This window comes from Podarcis cretensis, assembly GCF_951804945.1.
Source record: "Podarcis cretensis genome assembly, chromosome: 2".
NCBI classification, from domain to species: Eukaryota; Metazoa; Chordata; class Lepidosauria; order Squamata; family Lacertidae; genus Podarcis; species Podarcis cretensis.
In genome coordinates, this window is record NC_137171.1 from 74,899,343 (window position 1) to 74,921,142 (window position 21,800).

Consider the following 21,800-nt stretch of genomic DNA (forward strand, 5'->3'; position numbering starts at 1 on the left):
CTCCCCCACAACAAACACTCTGAGTGAGGTGAGTGAGGCTGAGAGACTTCAAGAAGTGTGACTAGCCCAAGGTCTCTGAGCAGCTGCATGTGGAGGAGCGGAAACGCGAACCCGGTTCACCAGATTACGAGTCTACCACTCTTAACCACTACACCACACTGGCTCACACACAGTGCAGTGCCTTGAGGATCAGAGTGATATGAACCCCTCTCACTGCTCCAAATAACAAACAGGAAGCAGCATTCTGGACTGGATGCAGCTTCTGGGTCATCTTCAAAGTGGCTGCATGTAATGCACATTACCGTGATCTATACAGGGTTACTCTACCATGTCTCACTCTAGAGCAAGACCCCCAGCGTATTAACCTATAAAATTATCAACTTCAAGTTTTGGCGGGGGGGGGGGGTTGCCCTTCCTGAAACATAATAAGGCAGCAAAAGATCATTTAAAATACAGCTTCTGAGCCAATTCTACCTCTAAGCCCTATTAAGGCCTTGGGCTGAAAATGCTGAGCCCAACACTTTCTATCCATAATCCTTCAAGTAAGAGAAACCTCTGAATAAAACAGCTGTCTTCTCAAAAGCTCACACTGAGCGTTTTGTAAGAGTTATAAATGTTGGCTTTTATAACTAATGCTGAAAGTCAAAAGGATACCAGCTCTCTCTTGTCCTGGTGCTCCCTTCTAAATGGATTCTGGAGGAAGAAAACGAAGCCCCCTTTGTAATCTGATATCTGAAGCAAGTGGTTCATTCATGTGGTTTTGTGGTAAAGAGGAGTCTGCAGTACGGCTAGACTGGATCTTGGTATACTGCAACTTCATTTGTTATTTCATTCTGCAACCCTGAGAAAACTCCTCCCAGTTTCACTACATCATCCACCTTTGACTAGGGGTGCATGGGGTGTTAGGGGAGGGGTAATATGGTGGGGGACACGTTGTGCTCCTTCTGGAGTAGTTTGTCCACCTTTGGTCCCCACACCCTGCACTCAGCTCTCACCTGTGACTCCTGGAAGCTGTCAGCATGAGACAGTGGCCACACCCTGGGAATGGCTCCGACTGACTGGCTAAACCAGATGAGGGTATCTGACAGCTCTCAAACCCTCAGTGAGTTAGGGGCTTTCTCTGAATGTGAATACAGGCTCCAGAAGATGAAGTGGACAAGACTAATAGTGGATCCAACAGTCAAGAAGGTGGTATCTGCATATGTGGTAGAGGGAAGTGAGGGGCAGGTGGCGCTTGTCTACCTGGGAAGGTGGCCCATCTAGGAGAAGGAAAACTCTGCTGCATTGTGGGATATCTTCAGGAGAAGTAAAGGCTAAGGAGTAAACCGTACACGTATCCTCAAGACAGTTGGATGGCACCTTGCACGCCTCCTTCCAGCAACTCCTGCAGCCAAGCTGATGCCAAAAGTATTGCTTTCCTTTCCTTTGGACCACATCAGTGAGGCCGAGGTGGGGGGTGGAGGTGGCCTTGTTGTCTGGACAGCCCAGGACCTCCACACATACTTCCCAGGCTGTGCCATGGGTAGGTCACTTTGGTGCTGCCAACGCAGTGGTTTGGCTTTGCCCCCGGAAGAACAATCCATTGTCTCTCGAGACAGATGGATGCCAGTAACAACCGCTAATGCGTATATCTATCTTCAAAGTGCCACCACACATTCAGCTAACTGTAAGGACCTTCTTCTCCATTGTACAGAAGGAGAAACTGAAACACAGAGGTGAAACCGTTGGGTGGTCTATTATCATGGCGGAAGAACCGTGATTAACATTTAGCAGCATGTTACCCCCAGCCAATCCTTTGCTATTTTAAAAGACATTTTGCAGCAAAATCCTGTGCATGTGCGCTCAGGAAGAAGTCCCTCTGCTTTCAGTGAGTGAGGTCATAGGACTGCAGTCTTACAAAAGCTTTCAGCCCTAAAGGGGGACTCAAACATGAATCCAGTCACCCATTGGAAGGAATTAAAAATAGAACTCTTTAGGGCTGCAGTAGCTTACCACTCTGAAAATAGATATCAGCAGCTCGACTTTTTAATTTTTCTTTTATCACATGGTAATGGCGGCTATAGATCTTTGGATTTAGTTTTATTCCCACCATGGGATAAAAAGACAATAAATCTCAAAGCGCTTGGTGCCTTATGTCATCTCCTCAATAATGCATGTATGGTTCCCCCCTCCCTCTTGAGGTGTCTATGTTACGGACGGTATCTTAGCTTTGTACAAAGCCACTCTAAGATCTCTCCTTCCATCTCTTACAATCGCATCCAGAGTGCACAAAGAATAACATAGTTTTAATAAGCCTCCAGTGGAAGCTTGCTTGCGTGGGTAGCTTTCTCATTAATCCTCCCTCAACTCACCCCCTCGCATGAGAGGGATCTCTTACTGGAGCATAAGAACAATTCCTGGTGTGTTCCCTGAATGGTGAAGAGGAGGAGAGTGGAAGCCCTTAGAAAGATGACCTCATAGCTGCTCTGAATATTGATGCGTAGCTCCCAAACTGAATGAGCAGGGCAGAGTTGGAGGATGTGTGGACTTAAAAGGACAAAGGGGCAAATGTCTGAGGACAAACAGGGAATTTGGATAATTCAGATGGAGCTGTAAAAGCACCAGAGCAGGAGGAGGATTTCCTTGGAACAGGGCTGTTACTGTAGAGAATGCCCTGCAGCTTTCCCTAAGAGAAGCCCATATGGAAGAGGCTGTTGGTCACGTGACGAAGAGGGCTGCCTGGAAAGTTTTCTCCTGAATTAGGAGGCAGAATGAAGGAAGCTGCTCTATTCCCAAAAGACAGGGTTCCTAATTAAAAATAACATTTCAGCAGTTCATCAACTGCTGTAGAAGATCTGCTGGGCAATTCTGCTTTTAAATTAAGGATACGCCTTTGGGGGAAATCATTCCTGTTAGGAAGAAGGTTTCGCTTTGCAACATGGTGGTGGAGTTGATGGAGGCATCATTATATGCTTTCTCTGTTGCCTGGAGAAGGCCCATTCTAGCATAAAGTGACAGGGTTATGGTAGATCTATTCCTTCTGAACAGCCAGGAATAATATTTTACCTCCATCACCTCCTTCTGGCCCTGCTTTTTAGGGTCCTTCAGCTGGACAAAGGCAAAAACAACAGGCCATTTTGGCCCCACAGCTCTATTAGCTTCTCTTGCACCTTAAAACGTATCTAGGTTAGGATGACTTACACAATGATTCTTAACATGTTTACTTGGAAGTAAGCCCTGTATGCAGACTGAATATCCTTAGAACCTTAAAATTCTTCTGTGGCAGCCACATACATTCCCCCACATACAGATGGAGCAATTACAGTATTGCACCGCAAAACTTGCCCCAAAAGAGCCTAGTACTGCCACAGCAGTCATGTGCAGACCATTTCACCAAGTAAGAAAAAGTGTTCTGCATAGCCAGAGATGGAATGAGTAAATGTTGGCCAGCTGAGACAACATCCCTCGCCCTTGACTGCCCCGGGGCCATCTTTTGTCATTATTTTTGAATATTGTACCTACGTGAGGTTCTGGTCTGTATAAAGTGGCCAGAAATGACTGGGAGGGGACTGGCATTCGGTAGAGGTTGGGAACAAAAGGATGTGCATTGTAAAGAACGAATGCAATCTGCTGCCAAACTCAGGGGCGGTCTGGGGGGCGGGCAGGTGCTGGAAATGGAGGCTGTGTCACAAATGGAATGAGCTGGGCAGAGATTCATCACCCAACACGTCCCCAGGGATCTTACCACAATAGTAAGCTGAGCTCAGAAGTAGGCCATGCCAGTTTGGAGATGCAAGGGGGTGGGGGGATGAATGGGGTACAATAGGAACAGAGGGTGGCGGGTGATCAGAGAGAGAGACGCAGAAAGAAGTGTGGAGAGCCAGAACTGGGGAAAGGTGTGTTAAGTTGGCTTGAGGGCGCGCTTAGATTCGCTACTAGAAGGGTGCGTGGGGGGGGGGTGCAGGGAAGACGCATAAGATCAGAAGGTTTGGAACGAACAAACACCTGAATTTTTAAAGGAATGCATACAGGAGAAACAAATGGCACGAGGCAGGTGCTAAAGGTCAGAATAGAGCTGAGAAGAAGCGGCATGAGGAGGATCGCGGGGGGGGGCAGGGGTGCCCAGTAAGTGCTTGAGGCCGTTTGTAGGGTCTGGAGCTGGGAACGAAGTTTAGGGGGAGGGGGAACAAGCGTGCCCGATCTCCTCTTCGTCGTCAGCAAGGACACGCTGCTTCTTCTATCCTCGGGAGTTGCAATACATCCCCCTTCCTCCGCTGTCCCCTCAATAACTTGTCTTCAACCGCGAGAGGCAACCGCAGGATCGCTCTCAGCCGCAGAAAGCGAGCGCCGAAGTTCAGGAGAGGCCTCGGGTGTCAAATTATGCCCGCCTGGTGGGTTTACAAATCTTCGCGGTTCCGGGAAGAAATGAACTCTCCCCGGCCCAGAGGCGGCTTTGGCTTTTTGGCCACGCGGGGCTTGGAGTGCGCGGGACTGGCGAGGCATCCCGAGGCGGCGCGCAAGCTCCCAGGAGGCATCGCCAGCGCTTTCCCTCGGCGCGCCTGCTCTGCGCTCCGCGGCAGCATCCCTTGCTCGTCGCTCCTTCGGCAAGTCGCTTTCGCGGAGGCGCATGGTCCAAATAGACGGCGGGCAAAACTTCGCTCCGCTCCCTTGCCCGGGATTCCCGCCGCTGACGGAGCGGCGCGCTCCCCCCCCCCCCCCGCCGGTTGCCAGCCTCGCGGCGCATCTTGCTGCAAAGTTGATCTCGGCTTGTAGGGAATTTGGGGCGGGTGGGAAGGTGCTCTATGGAGTCCCTGATGCCCTCCCCGTGGCGGGGAGTCCTTCAGCGACCGTCCCCGCGCAACTCCCCCAAAGTTGGGTACTGGGCCAGACCCGCGCGAGCGTTCACACGCCTCGATTCCGCCTTTTTACTTACCTTCGGGGTCTGTCCAGGGGGGTCCTTGCCGTGCCTCCTCCTAGTCCCACATTGTCACCCGGAGAAGCGTCTGTGACAACTGGGAGTGACATCAGCCCGGAACAATGAAATCAAAGGCTTGACAGGCGAGGGAGGCCGAAGCCTCGGGACTCTTTTGCCTCCCCCTGCAATCCCGCCCAGCCTCCCTCGGCCCCTCCTTTGCTCGCCGGCTCCCTCCAGGATCCAATTACAGCGGATAAAGGAGACACTAAAGGAACAATGCACACTGGGTAAGACCATCTGCCAAGGACAGGGACATTCCACGCCCCCCCCTCCCGGCAACGCAGATCGCTCGCCCTCTTTTGTATTTGGCATTCATTTCCCGGAAAGCGACCCGCCGCGGGCCCGGGCCGCCTGGGGTCCCGCCATCGAGGGCAGGGTGGAGCTGGAGGCTGGCCTCCTCGGTTCGGGCTGCAGGACTTGCACTGCTTCGTTTCACGCTGCTTTGCGCTCGCCTTCCCTTGATTTGTTTACTCGAAATCCAGGTGGCCGCCTTTGCCTGCTTGTTGTCTGCCCAGAAGCCTGCCTGATTTCTTTTGATCATGCACTTTGAGTGGTTCAGAGATCTTGCCCCTGCTGCCCCACTCAGTGGGCTCTCTCTCAGGTCACTGGGCGCTTGCTGCGAATTAATTGTGGGCGCCGCGCAATTCTTTTAACTCAAGAGGAGGCCAATTGTTGGAAAGTGAAAGAGCCCCTGGTTATCCACGGGTCACTCTCAGTGCATTTAAACTTACGTAGTTCATTCATTGGATTTCCTCACTGATTGAGTACACAGTTCTGAGGCTGGCGGAGACTGAAATAATTTGCAAAGAAAACCCTATGTTTTCCCCAGGGATTCGGGTTATTGCAATGAGCCTCTCCTTTCCCCAGTTCCGTTGCATCAACTTCATTAAAGCTGAGCACAATAACTTGTCATTAATGTCAGCAGAGAGGAGAAACGCCCTGGTGCATCTGCAGCAGCACAACTGGACACCTTGATTTGCCCCAACTGCAACAAGACACATCTCCCACATTGGTCTCTACAGCCACAGCAGACGCTGCAACCTTCCAACAGCTTGACCTCACCCCCAAAGGCACATTCCTTCACCTACTCTGAGACAGACAGGTGCCAACAACATTATTATTTGGGTACTCTTGATATCTGTGTTCTATGCACACAGTATCTTCCCCCATCATGGTTCAGGAGGATTTGAGGTACTTGATTATTACAGTAACAGGGACCCTTTCTTAGCTAAATTTGTCATTGTCCAGCCAGCAGAGTGGGCCTTGTAATTCAACTACCTGTTTGCAACAGAGAATAGGAGAGGACTGAGAATTTACAATGGAAATAAGGAAGTGAACTCATTAGCCTCCCATAACAGCATCCTGCTTGCCATCCTGTAGTCATGCAGCTACTGTTTAAGTGTATGTGTCCAGTTTAGCTTAATATAGAGTTGTTGGTGTCAGAAAAATAAAGGCATATAGAGCTGATTCGCATGTGCAGGTTAATCAGCTGGTGGCTGCAGTGTCATCATGATGACACCCATGTGTGAATGAACCATCCATCGTGGTCTTCCAAGCACCACAAGCATGTCAGTGATCAGTCCCAAGCCCTATACAAGGCAAGTTGTTGGTGTTAATGTGTATGGCTCCCATTTACTCATGCAAATAAATCTGTGAATGTGTGCATGCATGCACACACACAGGCACTAAGGTAAAAGATAAAGGACCCCTGGATGGTTAAGTCCAGCCAAAGGTGACTATGGGATGCTGTGCTCATCTTGCTTCAGGCTGAGAGAGCCACTGTTTGTCCACAGAAAGCTTTCCGGGTCATGTGGCCAGCATGACTAAACCACTACTGGCGCAACAGGACACTGTGATGGAAGCCAGAGCGCACGGAAACGCCGTTTACCTTTCCGCCACAGTGGTACCTATTTATCTACTTGCACTGGTACACTTTTGAACTGCTAGGTTAGCAGAAGATGGGGCAGAACAACGGGAGCTTACCCTGCTGTGCAGATTCAAACCGCCGACCTTATGACCGGCAAGCCCAAGAGGCTCAGTGGTTTAGAACACAGTGCTACCCATACTGAACCTTTGCAATCTATACAACATTGTCCTATAAGAAAAGAGAAGGTACGTTGCAGAAAGGGACTTTCAGAGCACCTAGGTTTACTCACTGAAGCACATCTTTCAAGAGGGGAAAGACAATACCCAAGAGGGTCAGTTCCCAGTCTGACTTGGACAAAAATTCTTTCTCACCCCATATACTGGAGCCAGAAATAGGGAGTGTAAGTGTAGAAAGAAAGAAAAGAAACCATATCTCTATGATGCCACCCAACACACTTGAATTCTCACCTTATGGAAATACTTGATGACCGAAGGACTGTAGTTGGGTGGAAGAGAACTGCTACAAATTCAAAAGGGGAGGGGAAAACCCCTCCCTGGCCCTATTTGTCCACAACAGAATAGAAACTGAAGCATGGGATGAAGAATGCCGTTTCTATCATCTAACAATTGCCAGCATAGCCTTGGCAGAGGAATGTGACACTCGTGTGGGATGAGAGAGAAAAGCTGCACAGTAATGTGATCTGCTGCTGCTGGCTACCCAAAGAGAGGAGTTGGGTGCAACTAACCACACAACAGGTTGTGTGTGCACTTCACCACAACTGCTTCAGAGATGGTGGGGTGGGGAGAGTGAGCCTGTCGTTGTACACCCCATGACAACATTTAAGGCTTAGTGCCAAGCATCTATCTGTCAGGAGTAGAAATGTGCCAGCCCTGAACCTACTGTAAGGTAGGACTGTGGATTACGGAAGCATTGCCTTGTGTTGATGATGGAGCCAAGCCAGCATTGCACAGAGACACCCCGTGCTTGTGGACAGGGCATAGATGGATGGGTAAGTAACAGGAGCTTCTTGGAAGCTGAGAAGGGAAGGGAGAAAGTGTGGGCCTAGGGCCATGGATGGGAAAGGCAGATTTATTAACATTCTCTCTAAAGGTAAAGGTACCCCTGCCCATACGGGCCAGTCTTGACAGACTCTGGGGTTGTGCGCCCATCTCACTCAAGAGGCCAGGGGCCAGCGCTGTCCGGAGACACTTCCGGGTCACGTGGCCAGCGTGACATCGCTGCTCTGGCCAGAGCCAGAGCCAGAGCCGCACACGGAAACGCCGTTTACCTTCCCGCTGGTAAGCGGTCCCTATTTATCTACTTGCACCCGGAGGTGCTTTCGAACTGCTAGCTTGGCAGGCGCTGGGACCGAGCAGCGGGAGCGCACCCCGCCGCAGGGATTCGAACCGCCGACCTTTCGATTGGCAAGTCCTAGGCGCTGAGGCTTTAACCCACAGCGCCACCTGCGTCCCATTCTCTCTAGCAGTCCCATTCTCTCTAGCAGTCTGCTAATGGCGTGGTCAATGTGACTACTTCTGGGGCAACTCTATGGCTGTGAAATGTGGGGAGATGGTTTGCCAGTCTCTTGATTGGCACCTAGATGGTTGTCATTCACGGGACTTCAAAATTCCTGAGCATAGGTCTGTTCCTAAAGAAGGGAAGTGTTAGCTGCTATGAGAAAATGAAAGGGAATGGCGCTCTTTTTTTGCACAATAGATACTTGTTGGGTGGCTTTTATTTCTAGTTCTATTGATTTTACGATCATGTGTGGACATCCTGATGTTTCTCACCTCAGCTTCAAAGCAATGCAGCTACCAGTGTCAGTGAAAAACAATAAGAGGCTACTCTGCCAAAGAGCTTTCCCCTTTCTAAAGCTACTGCAGAGTTGACTTTTCCCTTCTCAATTTCTAGCTGCCTTGAAAATCAGGTCTACCAAAGGTATGTAACTGCCTCTCCAAACTTATTTCTTTACTTATGCATACTCCATGTTTCCTTATGAAATAAGCTCAAAAGCAGCTTACCTGCCCCCAAAAGCTACTAAAATACATAAAGCCCTGAGGAAAAAATCCACATGACTAAATACATTTTGTATAATAAAACAGATTCAGCATAAAAACGAGATGGGATTTTAACCCATGCTAAAAGCTCAGCAAAATTAAAATGTCTTAACAGCTCACCTGAAGCTTAAACAGAGAGGCTGTACAGTACTGGTGCAACAGTGATCTCAAATGGAAAGCGGGGGGAGCAAAAACTACATGGGGGGGGAGATGAGAAAGAGGACAGGGCTCCAGCTCCTTTAATAGTGGAGTAGAAGAAGGTATTTCAGTTGTAGTTTGTTGGAAAGGGGTGCCACCAGGAAGTGGGGGGGGGGGTCCTTTCCCCAGAGGGATCTTTGTCCACAGCCCACTCAAACTGACACCATGCTTGCCTGCTCCTCCTTTACTCTGATATTTGGCCTTCAGCCAGTCAATGACTTCTGCAGCCTCAGCACAGGAAGCTGCGCCTCAGGCCCCTTTGTTCAAACTGGATTGCAGTTGTAGCTAGCTAGGCTCCAGGCCTGACACTAAGGTGGTCACACCTAGATGAATGGCTACCAAGGCTGTGTGAACTGTGATTTGCAGGAAGGACTCGTGTTTTGAAGTAGAATAGCAAAAATTAATTGAGCTTCTGTTCTGCTCATATTCATTTTCAAAGTTCTGTGGACAATCCAGACTGGACGAGATTTTCTTCAGACATTTTAGTCTTGTTGAATGCCAGCATGAATAGTTAGAGAAAATGGATTTTTTTTTTCTAGAAATAAGACACACAGCTAGTATCTCTTGGCCTGAAAATGCATTGAAGGTCACGTCACCTTGGCAGATTATATTCTTAGCCAATATAGCTGTTGCTGATCCTTGAGATTTGGATATCGCCCCATAAGAGATACTTATTTCACACCGATGGTATTCCACATATGGCTCCACTCCACATTCCATTTACTTTGATGTGTTTTCGTGCCACAAAATTTCAGTAGCGAGCAACCCAACTTCACTGACATGCCAGAGCAGAGCACTCTCCCTTCCTTTGAGGTGCAGTCAATCCCAGTGCTTTAGATCCTAGCTATAGATGGAAGTTGCTGACTGTGTGGGAATCAGACTCCCGGACTTGCCAGCCCCCTGCCAGCAAATCCTATGCCTAATAGGATAAAGTTTGGTTTTTGACAGCCATCACAGCCTTCAGCCAGTCAGGGTGCCATGTGACGATTAGAGTCCACCTCCCTACTTCTTACTGCTGGCTCCATCTGTCTGGTCTCCATCTGTGGAAAATGAGCACAAAGGAACAAGGCCAGGTGGCTCTGGAATAGCCGTGCGGCTGACTTTAACCTGTCTCCCATCTGTTCACCTTGGCCATTAGTTTGGTAATCCCCTGGGCATTTAAAGGAATCCATTTGTGCTGTTACTCCAGGGGCTGGCAAGCATTTTCTCTTAAGCTGTAGAAAGCTAGAGCATCTAATTCCATCTCATGTGGATAATAGGAAGAGACAGTGCACTGATGATACAGGAAAGGTGGCAATGAAAGGGACTATATCTCAGTGGTAGAGTGCATGTTGTGTGTTGGCCAGCCAGAACAAACCATGTGAGTCTAGATTGATAATAGCTTCCTGTGTGTTCTGCAGCAGTTTTGCTAGTAAGGCATTCCAGCACCTCCCATGATTTGCCTAGTTATATTTCCTATGAATCTCTCCTTCCCATACATTGCTAATTATTCCTGTGCATGGGCATGCTTAGCTAGGCCGATTAGTATGTCTATCATTTCAAATCCCTATTACCCAAGGCTACACATAATTTTGAAGACTGCTAAGGTTTGAGGACCCAAGACCAATATTGTTTATGCTATAGCCGTGCATCATGAAATCTGAGTAAGTGCACATTTACTAAAACTAGTAATCTTTCAGTAGCCCTAAAGGAAATTTTAAAAAAACATTATTAGTTCAGATTTTGTCTTTTCCTTACAACTAGATTCATCATAATTTGATCTTGACACAACTCCCAAGACAGTGCTATTTTCCAGTGTTAGGTTCAAAACCCAGGTTTTGTGTTCTAAATGGTAGACTGAGCTTTCTGGATTATAATCACAATGTGTTCCCCATGTCTATAAGACAACATGGAAGACTAGTTCAACTAATAGCAAACATTCTCCCCAACATTCCCACATTCTCCAAAAACCTCCAAACTACAGTGTCAAATGTAATTGTGGAGATAAGATGATTCACAAATGTGTGGTTGAGCTACATTAGAAAAGAATGCATCAACAAAATAAGCCGATGTATAAATCAATATTTTAATTGATTAAAAAAAATAGTTTTGACAAAATGTATTATTCAGCAGAAACTCACCAGAAAACCAGGTAGACCCTGCACAGCTGATTTAATTCATTTTCTTTATCCAACTTTTATTATTGGAAGTCTGCACTCTTTGCTAACTTGATAGTCCCTTTGATTCCAAGCAAGATAAAATTGTTCAGATATAGAGTAGCAGTGGTGAGTGATGCTTCCTCCCTCAGAGCACCCCAACTCTTCCAAGGTGCATAGCAGAGATGAGGAACATGTGGCTCTTCAGAGGTAGTTGGACTCCAACTTCCATCCCCCCCTGCAAGCATGGCAAGTAGAGAAGGATGATGGGAGTTGTGGTCCCAACATAAGGAGAGCAACAAGTTTCCCAACAATAGTGTTCAGTGCCATTGGCATTGCATTTCTTCCTTCTACTATTGCAACCTTAGACAAACAATACTCTGACATATCCCATATGTTAAACTTCTAAGAAGAGTCCCAGAACCATCTAATAATTTAATCACCAATGAGAGTGATAACCATAGAGCATGAGGATGTTTCAAAATAGGTAGCCACATGTTCTTGCTGAGCTCAGTCAGAAGAGGTGATAGTATTTAACATACGCACATTGTTGATGAGCTGCAGTCCTATGCAGATTTCCCTGGGGGTAACTTAATGGGACTTCTGAGCAGACATGGGTACCAGATTGCACTTTTAGAAAGGGGAAGCCCTGGAGATGCTAAAGGTTTTGTCATACAAAATGATCCTCCGTAAAATTACTGAGTCAGCCTTAGTCCTGCCCTCTAATAATTGCTCACCACAAAGCAGCTGGCTGCCACCATGCACGTCAAGAATACATAGTCTTGCCAACCCAAAGCAGGAAGAAACAGATTCTGACAAAGAGATAGTGTGTACACCACAGCAGTGACATAGCAAAAGGTTCTGAAATAAAGACAGATGTCCCCTGGCAAAGATGTCAAGGGCAAAGATAGCTACAAGTTCCACAGAGCAAGGCGGACAGTCTCTGAACAGACTGTTTGGTTGGGGAAACGTACATTGCCCCACCTTCATGACATCTGTTTCAGCTAACTCAGCATGCTGGCTTGTTGCTTTTTGTGTTCATTTAACTAAAAAGAGGGGGAAATTTCACAATCATGGGTGAGTGATGAGGAAGAGGTGGATTTCACGCCAGATCATGAAATGGCAAATTTACACTGAGGTGCCAATGTGCCTGTGTAACAGATCTATATTTATATATTAGGGTGACCCAATGAATCCCATGGCCAAGGGAGGGGAAATGGGGGGGGGTGTCATTCTTAATATGCAATTAATTGAATGCGATTCTATGATTCTATTAAGCAATGAGCATGTTTTGGATGCAGCATGATCCATCTGCTAAGTATTTTAGTTCTATAATTATTGGGTAGTCCCCAAAGGACTTGGCTCCTGTTTGATTGCCGACTGAATTGCAGAAAGAGAACCCAGCACCCAGGAAGCAAACACCAGACATTTGTGGAAGCCACTGATCATTGTGGGTGGGTTGGGAGCAGGCCGGGCCAGTTTGCTCTTCACTCTATGCTCTTCAGGAAGTCTAGAAGCCCATGGTGCCACTCATCTGGCTTGTCAAGGTAACAGGCATGGCCTGCCCCTTTCATCAGCATCACCTTGTGATTAGGTAAGTTCTTCAGGTTGTTCAGGCTCACTTCCCCCAGCTGGGCGTCCTGGTCCCCATATACGATGAGCGCTGGTGTCTAAGTATGGGAGAAAAGAAGTCAAGTGTGGTCAAGTCAACAAACAAGGAACTTCCCCCTTCTTGGGTGCTTTCAACAAATATCTCAAGTGAAATACAGGTTTGAGGTTGGAAATAACTCTATGCACATATAAACTATTGTGTACAAGCTCAGGAACTCTGCAAAAAGAGTCCTCAATCGTACCCACGTAGGGTCACTTTTGTGCATGTGCTGGTGACAGAGCTCACCACCCCAATCCTCTCCCCCCACCCCGCTCCACCTAGATGTTCAATTTACCTATACTAAATGTGCAAAGACAGCTTGTGTCTGCCTTCTTCACTGTAATTGGCTTGATCAGTGCCAAACAAAAAGTTCAGGAAGCTAATATGTGCCTGCTGTCTCTTTGATCTCTGTGTTATTCAGTGTTTAAACCTTTATTAATGATATTACTGCCAGTAGAATTATCCTTTCCTGGTTGCAGTACCTTCTCCTAGCAAGGAAAACAAACCTCTCCCACATTTTAAATAGCTCAGAATCTTTGCGGTAGAGATGTTCAGGATTCACAGAAGTACAGAGAATTCCCACTGCTGTCGAAGCTATTGTCTTACAGGGTTACCAGGGCTAAAAAAAGGTCACATTTGCAAGGGGAGATTTTTGCATTTGCCAGCCACATTTGCCTGGGCAAAGGCACACCCCAGAGATTAATAGGAGGAGCTTAAAATATTAAAAAGTGAGGAATTTGGATAACAGTTAGATCAAATGCTCTGCGTTTGCAAGAGACATTACAAAGCTACACTTAGAGGTTAAGGAACGCTCAGAGATTTACAGCAGTTACAATCTAATCCCTCTTGCTTCTAATGATGCATTTTCTCTTCTGAGTGTAGAAACAGACTTACTTTCCTTGCTCATGTAAAAGATCACACTTACTCCATCAACCCAGTAATGGGGAGAAGGCTATCACAGCAGTTCTTTTTCTCATAATGGTGAAATGATCCCTGCATCACACTATCCTTGGAGCAGTCCTTATGAGATGATAGGCAGTCATTGCAGAAAGAAAAAGTGAACAAGCTTCCCTGTTTGTGTTTGTAGGCCTGATTATAGGCCTGCTTTGCATCTTTGAAAGCGGTTTTGTGCCTGAGAACGAAGCAGTAGGCACTGCCCTCTAGTGATTAGCTCAGGAACCCTTTCCCTGTTGTATGCAATTGCTGATACAGACATACCTTGGAAGTTGAACGGAATCCGCTCCGGAAGTCCATTTGACTTTCAAAATGTTCGACTTCCAAGGCACAGCTTCCAATTGGCTGCAGGAAACTCCTGCAGCAAATCGGAAGCCGCGGAAGCCGCCTCGGACGTTCTGCTTCCATAAGAACGTTTGGAAACTGGAACAATCACTTCCGGTTTTCGATCGTCCGGGAGCCAAAACGTTCAGCAACTAAGCTGTTTGAATTCCAAGGTACGATTGTACTGCTGTTCTCTGTATTCCCCTCAATTATTTTTCAATGCCTTTTAATTTCCAGGGCTGGTGTCAGAAATCTGCACTGCATGACATTGACTGAGGCCCATACCCCTGCATAGTCATTTGCCCTCTCCAGGAGTATCAGCAGTGGCAAGACTAAGGAAGAGGAGCTGCAGTGTGGTGTAGTGGTTAAGAGCGGTAGACTCGTAATCTGGGGAACCGGGTTCGCGTCTCCGCTCCTCCACATGCAGCTGCTGGGTGACCTTGGGCTAGTCACACTTCTCTGAAGTCTCTCAGCCCCACTCACCTCACAGAGTGCTTGTTGTGGGGGAGGAAGGGAAAGCAGATTGTTAGCCGTTTTGAGACTCTTTAGGGTAGTGATAAAGCAGGATATCAAATCCAAACTCTTCTTATTATTATTATTCTGGTCAGCAGTGCCAATTGGGCATGGACAAAGAGGGCTCTGAATAAGCAGTAGTGACAGTAGCCAGGAGATGGGCCCATCCAGTTAATTTTGGCCTTGGCGCACCCCCCGCCCACACACATCTGCAGCTGACACTGTTAAGTGTCATTGGCTGAAACAAGACCTGCCCCAGTTTTAACCTCAGAATCCCCTCCCCTCTGCATGCCTAGCCGCCAGGCGGACGTACTTTGACACCGGCATATTGTGTGGCTGAGAACTTCTCTGTGCAGATGGGTGCCACTGGGACATAGGCTTTAAGCATCTCACTGTGCTGGAAGAGGAACGGAAGCGAATACATCCCGCTGAGAGATGGGCTGATCACCACCGCCTGGTCTAGCTTCAGGGCCTCGAAGACAGACTTCAAGAAATTGGCTGGTGCTGGCTCTCCGACAGGAGCTGGGGCAGTAGCCTCTTTGGAACGACCTAATCCTGGACCGCAAGAAACAAGACACTGCACGTCACACATGTGGGAAGGATGAATCCTGATTAAATTGGGTGGAGGAATGAGTACAGGGTGGCATTTCAGTGTTAACAAAGCAATGTGGATGCTGGGGGACGGACGGACGCACCCTTGCATGAACAAGCAGCACCAATCCAACAATGAACATGCACCTGGAAGCTCCCATTATGCTCTTTCACATTAGGCCTGGTATTACACCAGCTTACAAACTGTGATTTGAGGGGGACTGCCAAACCCGGGTCTCAAAGCACGCTTTGAGGCTGGTTTTGAAACCACGATTGTAACTAACTGTGATTTGCTACTGCTGCCATTTATTTATTTATCATCACTCGTGTGCATGGTGCTTTATAGGGTCCAAAGAGCTTTCAATTTAAAATCTGAAATTGGAGAAACAGAGGGAGAGAAAGCAGGGGGTGAACAGGAAAGCCAATATTTGGTTTTTCCAGTTATACGTGTTTAGGCTTAGCCACAGGCTAGTGGGGCATGGGAATTAGGACAGGGATGGGGTTGCTGGACTTTGGAAGTAAATACATGCTCATCCTGGATCCAGCTGTTATGTCTGAGTTCAGGTAACATTGATAAATCACAGTTATGGCCATTGCTGAGACTTCAGAGGACTGGAGAGGATGCTGCTGCAGTATGGAGATGAAGCTCACCATTGAAAAACAAAAGCAGGTGAGCAGCCCTAAACCTTGGTTTGCCTGTTATACCCAACTAAGCCCAGGCATAGTTTAGGATATTTATCTTTGGTTATGACATCCATAGGGACGCAGGTGGCGCTGTGGGTTAAAGCCTCAGCGCCTAGGGCTTGCCGATCGAAAGGTCGGCGGTTCGAATCCCTGCGGCGGGGTGCGCTCCCGCTGCTCGGTCCCAGCGCCTGCCAACCTAGCAGTTCGAAAGCACCTCCGGGTGCAAGTAGATAAATAGGGACCGCTTACCAGCGGGAAGGTAAACGGCGTTTCCGTGTGCGGCTCTGGCTCTGGCCAGAGCAGTGATGTCACGCTGGCCACGTGACCCGGAAGTGTCTCCGGACAGCGCTGGCCCCTGGCCTCTTAAGTGAGATGGGCGCACAACCCCAGAGTCTGTCAAGACTGGCCTGTACGGGCAGGGGTACCTTTACCTTTTTTATGACATCCATGGCTTGGCAAGATATCGGAACTGAGCCAAATGTGTATGATCAGAACCCAAAGGCGCACACACCTGAATGACAATTTTGCACATGTTCTTCCATACATGAGTGAGACTTACCACATTGTTAAAAAGCAAAACAAGAACGAGGGCCTGGATGTCAGCATCAGTTTTTTGACCTTGAGGAAGGGCCAGGTTCTTACATTTCAAATTATAACTGCACTGGAGTCGCCCACAGGTGTGGAAGTGATCCCTTCACCTGTCGAGATCCAGACATACCTGGCAGGTCAACAGCCACAGCGCGGTATCCGGCTTCTCCCAACTTAGACAGAGTCTGCAGGTTTAGCCACGTCTCTGAAGAGAAACGGATGCCATGAAGCAGCAAGACAGAGAACCGGGGGCTCTGCTGAGCAGGCTGGACCTGCCGGTAGAACAGCGTTTGCCCACCCGCCGTGATGGTGCTCTCGGTCAGTTGCGTGGCGGTAGCAGCCATCACTGCCAAAGAGGGTATTCTGGGAAGCCTGAAAATGAGAGCACCAAACAAAAAGAAGAAAATGGAACAAATAAATCATGGTTTGTTTTAAGAGGGAGGAAACGACACTACTTTAGTTTCTGACTGACAAAGCTGGCACAACATGGTGTGTGCAGAAGTGCTTACATTTAAAGTGTTTAAAGCCCTAAATGACTCAGGCCACAAATATCTGAAAGGCTGCCTCCTCCTTTGCAAGTCCCTCGGGTGCTAAAATCGGTGGAGGGAGTCCTCTTGGTTGTCCACTTCCCATAAAAGCTCACGGTGGCGGCAGCCAAGGAGAGGGCATTCTTTGTGGTGGCCCCTAAGTCATGGAACTCCCTCTCACAGAAGTGAATCTTGCATCTTCATTATACAGCTTTAGGTGAATGCTTATCCTGGCTTTTGATACCTGAGGCAAGGGATCGTTCATTAGTATTGTAGGAACTGCAGGAGGAAATGCTGGCGGGGCTTTGCCTCCTCTTGCTGCTAAGCCTTTTCTGGTTGAAAATCACCTTCTCAATGTAAAGGCAATATAAAGTTAAGAAATGCATAAGAAGTGGTTAAAACGGTGGATCATCAGAGGTGCTGATGGAAGTCTAAAAAGGTTGTATAAGTGATAAGTTTTGTGGTACATTTTATAATTTATATGTTAAAATCAATAAAACCACCTTCTTGATGCTTCTTTCCTCAAACTGGCCACAGGTTTGCAAATGGGGGGGCAATAAAATGTTGAGCCACACGTGCAGATAGGTGACAGCTGTATGTGTACTGTGAACCACTGAAAAGCATTGTGTGTAGATGGAGTGGAAGAACTTTCAGATCTGTGATGGCCCAATTCACATGTGCAAATTGTCATCTGAGCAAGGTTTGCAGAAGCCTGCTCACAAGACCTCATTTGTACAGTTCTTCTCCCTTCAAATCTGGGCCTATTCTAGTGTGCTCTGCAGTCCAGTTAACAATCTCCTAGCTCATGATCTGACAGTTGTGTGAATTCAGAGAAATGCCAACAGCACCCTTTTATGAGCCAATGCTGCCATTTCATCTCCTTACAAACTCAGAAAGCAAACAATGCTTTCACCACCTCACCTAGTCCAGCCCACTTCCTCTGGGGGTTCAAAGTATCCTGAGCTTGTGTGTGGAGCCAAGGGGGTAGAAAGGTGGTGCGTGTGTTTGTGTGTATGGATATAATCAAGCACACAGGAATAATGTGTAGAGAAATCAAGTGATGTGAATCGTGCTATCCTGTTTGACCCACCAGCACTTATCTTACTGCAGTGCAAATACTGTGAGAGCTGGGGTGTAATCTGCAGTCATATATAACTGTAAAATAATGCAAGAGGTCGGGACACCAAAGTGATTTGAGGCACTGGCAGGACTAAACTATGCAGCCCATTTTCACCATCAGTATTTATCCAGGGGACATTTTAAATAGTGAGAAAGAGAACAAACACCTTAGAGTATCTGCAGATCATGTTCCTCACCTGGGATTAGGGAAGTGGGCGTAGCTGCCAAGCAGCCTTAGCTTCACACACTGATTTAGTGTTTCATCCAGATGTTATTTCCTGCCAACCTAGCAGTTCAAAAGCACATCAAAGTGCAAGCAGATAAATAGGTACCGCTCCGGCGGGAAGGTAAACGGTGTTTCCGTGCGCTGCTCTGGCTCGCCAGAAGCAGCTTAAGTCATGCTGGCCACGTGACCTGGAAGCTGTACGCCAGCTCCCTTGGCCAGTAAAACGAGATGAGCGCTGCAACCCCAGAGTCGTCCGCGACTGGACCTAATGGTCAGGGGTCCCTTTGCCTTTACCAGGTGTTATTAACTCATGTGTGATTATATACACAAAGGGCATTCACATGGTACATTCAAAGAGTGTACACTCTCATCGCCCACACAGATAGTTGAGCTGTATATAACTCAAGAAGTGCACACTTGGTTCCACAGAGAGGTAACTTTTGAACAAGTCTATAGGGTGGGGGAGAATTTAAGCGGCCAGGATTTATTTTATGCAATCACATTCTGTGTGACTTGCAAGCCGCTTGGGACCCCAGCAAGAAGCCAAGTGCTCTGCTTCTTAAACTCGCCCTGCCTGGGGCTTTCCTGCACCTTCTTATGCGTGCATGGCGGGGCGGGAAGAGACAACTTCTGAACTTTGTCCCGTTTCCTGGCAGCTGCAATGGAATGGCCACGTTACCAGCTCAGAACGGAGGAAGAGCTCTTTGAGACGGCGAGGGGACAGGCAGGCAGAAAAGCGAACCCACCACCTTACCCTCAAGTTGCTCCCTTTCCGAAACAAAGACACTGGAAGCTTCAGGAATGCGCCACTGTCCGTCGTGTCCGATCGCCGAAAGAGTTGATGCTCCCCTCGACTTCCGGATCCAAAGGTACCGTCGGAAACCCGACGAAAGAGAGCAACGGGGGCGGAGGCTGGAGGGGAGGGACAAAATGTGGAAATATACAGCATTTCTAAGCAAAGGTTCGCGCGAACACTAGCGGCACCTAATGGACATCAGCAAACTCATCTTGACAAGTAATGGCACTACAAGCGATCTTAGACGAGCAGCCTAAACACCGGGAGGTACGCAACATCTGGGCGTCCATGCGCACGTGGGCTGCACTGCACAGATCCAATTTTAATAATAATAATAATAATAATAATTTATTATTTATACCCCGCCCATCTGGCTGAGTTTCCCCAGCCACTCTGGGCGGCTCCCAATCAGTGTTAAAAACAATACAGCGTTACATATTAAAAACTTCCCTGAACAGGGCTGCCTTAAGATGTCTTCTGAATGTCAGATAATTCTTTATCTCTTTGACATCTGATGGGAGGGCGTTCCACAGGTCGGGCGCCACTACCGAGAAGGCCCTCTGCCTGGTTCCCTGTAGCCTCACTTCTCGCAATGAGGGAACCGCCAGAAGGCCCTCGGCGCTGGATCTCAGTGTCCGGGCTGAACGATGGGGGTGGAGATGCTCCTTCAGGTATACAGGACCGAGGCCGTTTAGGGCTTTAAAGGTCAGCACCAACACTTTGAATCGTGCTCGGAAAATTTTGTCCCCCTGCGTGCGCTCTCGCGCACTTTCGTCCACATATGCGCGCTTTCCGTTTAGATTTGTCTCTGTGTTTCCCACCCACTTTTGTAAGCCGTGCGTGATGGGCTATACTGGCCTTGTGTGGTGTCCCCTTCTCTAAGTTAGTACAGTACTGGGTGCATGCAGGTGTTTTCCTGCACGGGGACACTTCTTCTTCCTTATAATTTATCTGGGACAGTGCAACAACAAACTCCCACCAAAGCCAACATTTCAAGCATGCTCCAAGTAGGCAAAACGGCCAATTTTAAAAAAAGAAATAAATAAAAGTGCAAGAGTAGTTTCAAAATTTAAAACAAATGCATGTGTATGTCATGCACGGCCGCTACATAGTGAGTGAGTGACCCATTGCCAGTGCAAGGAGCAGCCAAGCAGGTGCAGACACAGGCAGCTCAGATCTTACCTTTTTCTTCCTTTCTCCTTTTACCTGCAAGGGCTTTGTTTTTGCTTGCAATGCAGCTCTTTCGAACAAACGCTGTTCTACATGAGATAGTTGTTGCTGCTGTCTTTAAAATACTGGGAGTGTGCCTTTGGCAGCAGCCTGTAGAAGTAGGTGCACTGCATCTTTTCCCTTGGGCTGGTGGAAACAAGATGGCTAGGTTGCGTTCAGGACTGAGGAGACAAGAAGATAATTTAAAGTACTTTGGGATTTGTTTTTAAAAAGCACAAGCCCAGACAAATTTGTTGGTTTAAAACATGACTGTGCAGGGAGTGTATGCCAGTGGTGGGAAAAGCTGACACTGAGTGGTGCCAGAGACAAATGCTCTGGATTACCTAACCCATAATAAAGACATCCATTCATTTTTACAGCCCTTTCCGGTTGTTCTGTAACTACCTAAGGGAGGGGGAACACTCTAATTAAAAAGCCAGGTACAATAAAAGGGAAATTAACAGGGAGGAAGAAACTCTCATGGGAAGTGTAAGTTCAGGAAGTGTAAATTGCCACATAAAATGAAGTCACCCACATGCGGTTTGAAACAATTAAAGATTTGAAGTGCTAAACTGAAATCAATTCCTCCCCTCCTTTAAAAAACCACCACCACCACCACCACAACAACAACAAGTACAATATGTTGTGGAGGTGGGGGGGGGATGATTAATAAAATCAACCCTCCTGGCAAACTGGAAATACAGTGGTACCTCGGGTTACATACACTTCAGGTTACAGACTTCGCTAACCCAGAAATAGTGCTTCAGGTTAAGAACTTTGCTTCAGGATGAGAACAGAAATCGTGCTGCGGCGGCACAGTGGCAGCAGGAGGCCCCATTAGCTAAAGTGGTGCTTCAGGTTAAGAACAGTTTCAGGTTAAGAACAGACCTCCAGAATGAATTAAGTACTTAACCCGAGGTACCACTGTATCCCCTCATTCACCCAAGTTTAGGATATTCCACCATTCTTCAGCAGTGATTCTTTTTCTATGATAAAAATGAGCGGCTCACATAAATGTAAACCAAGTTTTAATAATAAAGAAAACTAACAAAATAACACGATGAGAGAAACTTAAATGCTTAAGGAATGGAACTAGGTAAGATAGGGGGAATTGGAAATGCGAGGAAATTATGTAAGGAAGATAGAAAGTCGGTTGGGGGGGGGATGAAGGGGAGTTCGAGACTCGAAGGAGTCAAATTATAGGTGATGAAAAGATATGTTCTAAATGTTTGGTTGAAAAATGAAAACTTAATAAATATTATCATAAAAAAGAGAAAAACTTAAATGCAACATGAGGCAAGTCTGAGGCAAGAAACAAGAAGACGCAGTTGGTCCCTCTTAACTGAACAGAACAGAGCTCACACTGCAAGAAGAGGCTGATTCGGAGCATAACACACAAGCCCCGCC

The 21,800-nt window shown here is 47.4% G+C and overlaps 2 protein-coding genes and 1 long non-coding RNA gene across 5 annotated transcripts in view; 1 reads left to right on the forward strand and 2 right to left on the reverse strand.

The window, feature by feature from the left end:
* PCBP4 (poly(rC) binding protein 4) overlaps nt 1-5,337 on the reverse strand; it is a 39,432-nt gene extending 34,095 nt beyond the window's left edge. Inside the window, exon 1 of one of the 2 annotated variants that reach the window (XM_079968055.1) lies at nt 5,248-5,337. The gene's annotated coding sequence lies outside the window, so the exon portion shown is untranslated. Of the gene's footprint in view, nt 1-4,912; nt 5,085-5,247 lie in introns of those variants that run through there. The other variant, XM_079968054.1, reaches the window with a different exon arrangement.
* Nucleotides 5,110-6,421, forward strand: LOC307211458. Of its 2 annotated transcripts, none has more exons than XR_013836467.1 (2): nt 5,110-5,181; nt 5,880-6,421. It is a non-coding gene; the product is annotated as an uncharacterized lncRNA (long non-coding RNA). The 2 variants fall into 2 exon arrangements; XR_013836468.1 differs by having other exon boundaries at nt 5,114-5,181; nt 5,877-6,421.
* A 4,706-nt stretch (nt 6,422-11,127) lies between these two features.
* LOC307211453 (putative protein-lysine deacylase ABHD14B) lies at nt 11,128-20,568 on the reverse strand. The gene is made up of 5 exons (XM_079968065.1): nt 20,367-20,568; nt 19,143-19,300; nt 16,647-16,888; nt 14,967-15,208; nt 11,128-12,881 (listed from the first exon to the last, which is right to left on the reverse strand). The coding sequence occupies exons 3-5, from the start codon at nt 16,858-16,860 to the stop codon at nt 12,699-12,701; spliced, it is 639 nt and encodes a 212-aa protein (XP_079824191.1). The 5' UTR covers nt 16,861-16,888; nt 19,143-19,300; nt 20,367-20,568; the 3' UTR covers nt 11,128-12,698.
* Between the last annotated feature and the right edge of the window lie 1,232 nt (nt 20,569-21,800).

Bases quoted from the DNA above. Each gene is read 5' to 3' on its own strand.
- LOC307211453 (XM_079968065.1), bottom strand. From the start codon at position 16,860: ATGGCTGCTACCGCCACGCAACTGACCGAGAGCACCATCACGGCGGGT. The intron at 15,209-16,646 runs GTATGTCTGGAT...CTTGCGGTCCAG, and splicing joins TGTGGCTGTTGACCTGCCAG to GATTAGGTCGTTCCAAAGAG. The intron at 12,882-14,966 runs GTACGTCCGCCT...TCCCATACTTAG, and splicing joins CACAATATGCCGGTGTCAAA to ACACCAGCGCTCATCGTATA.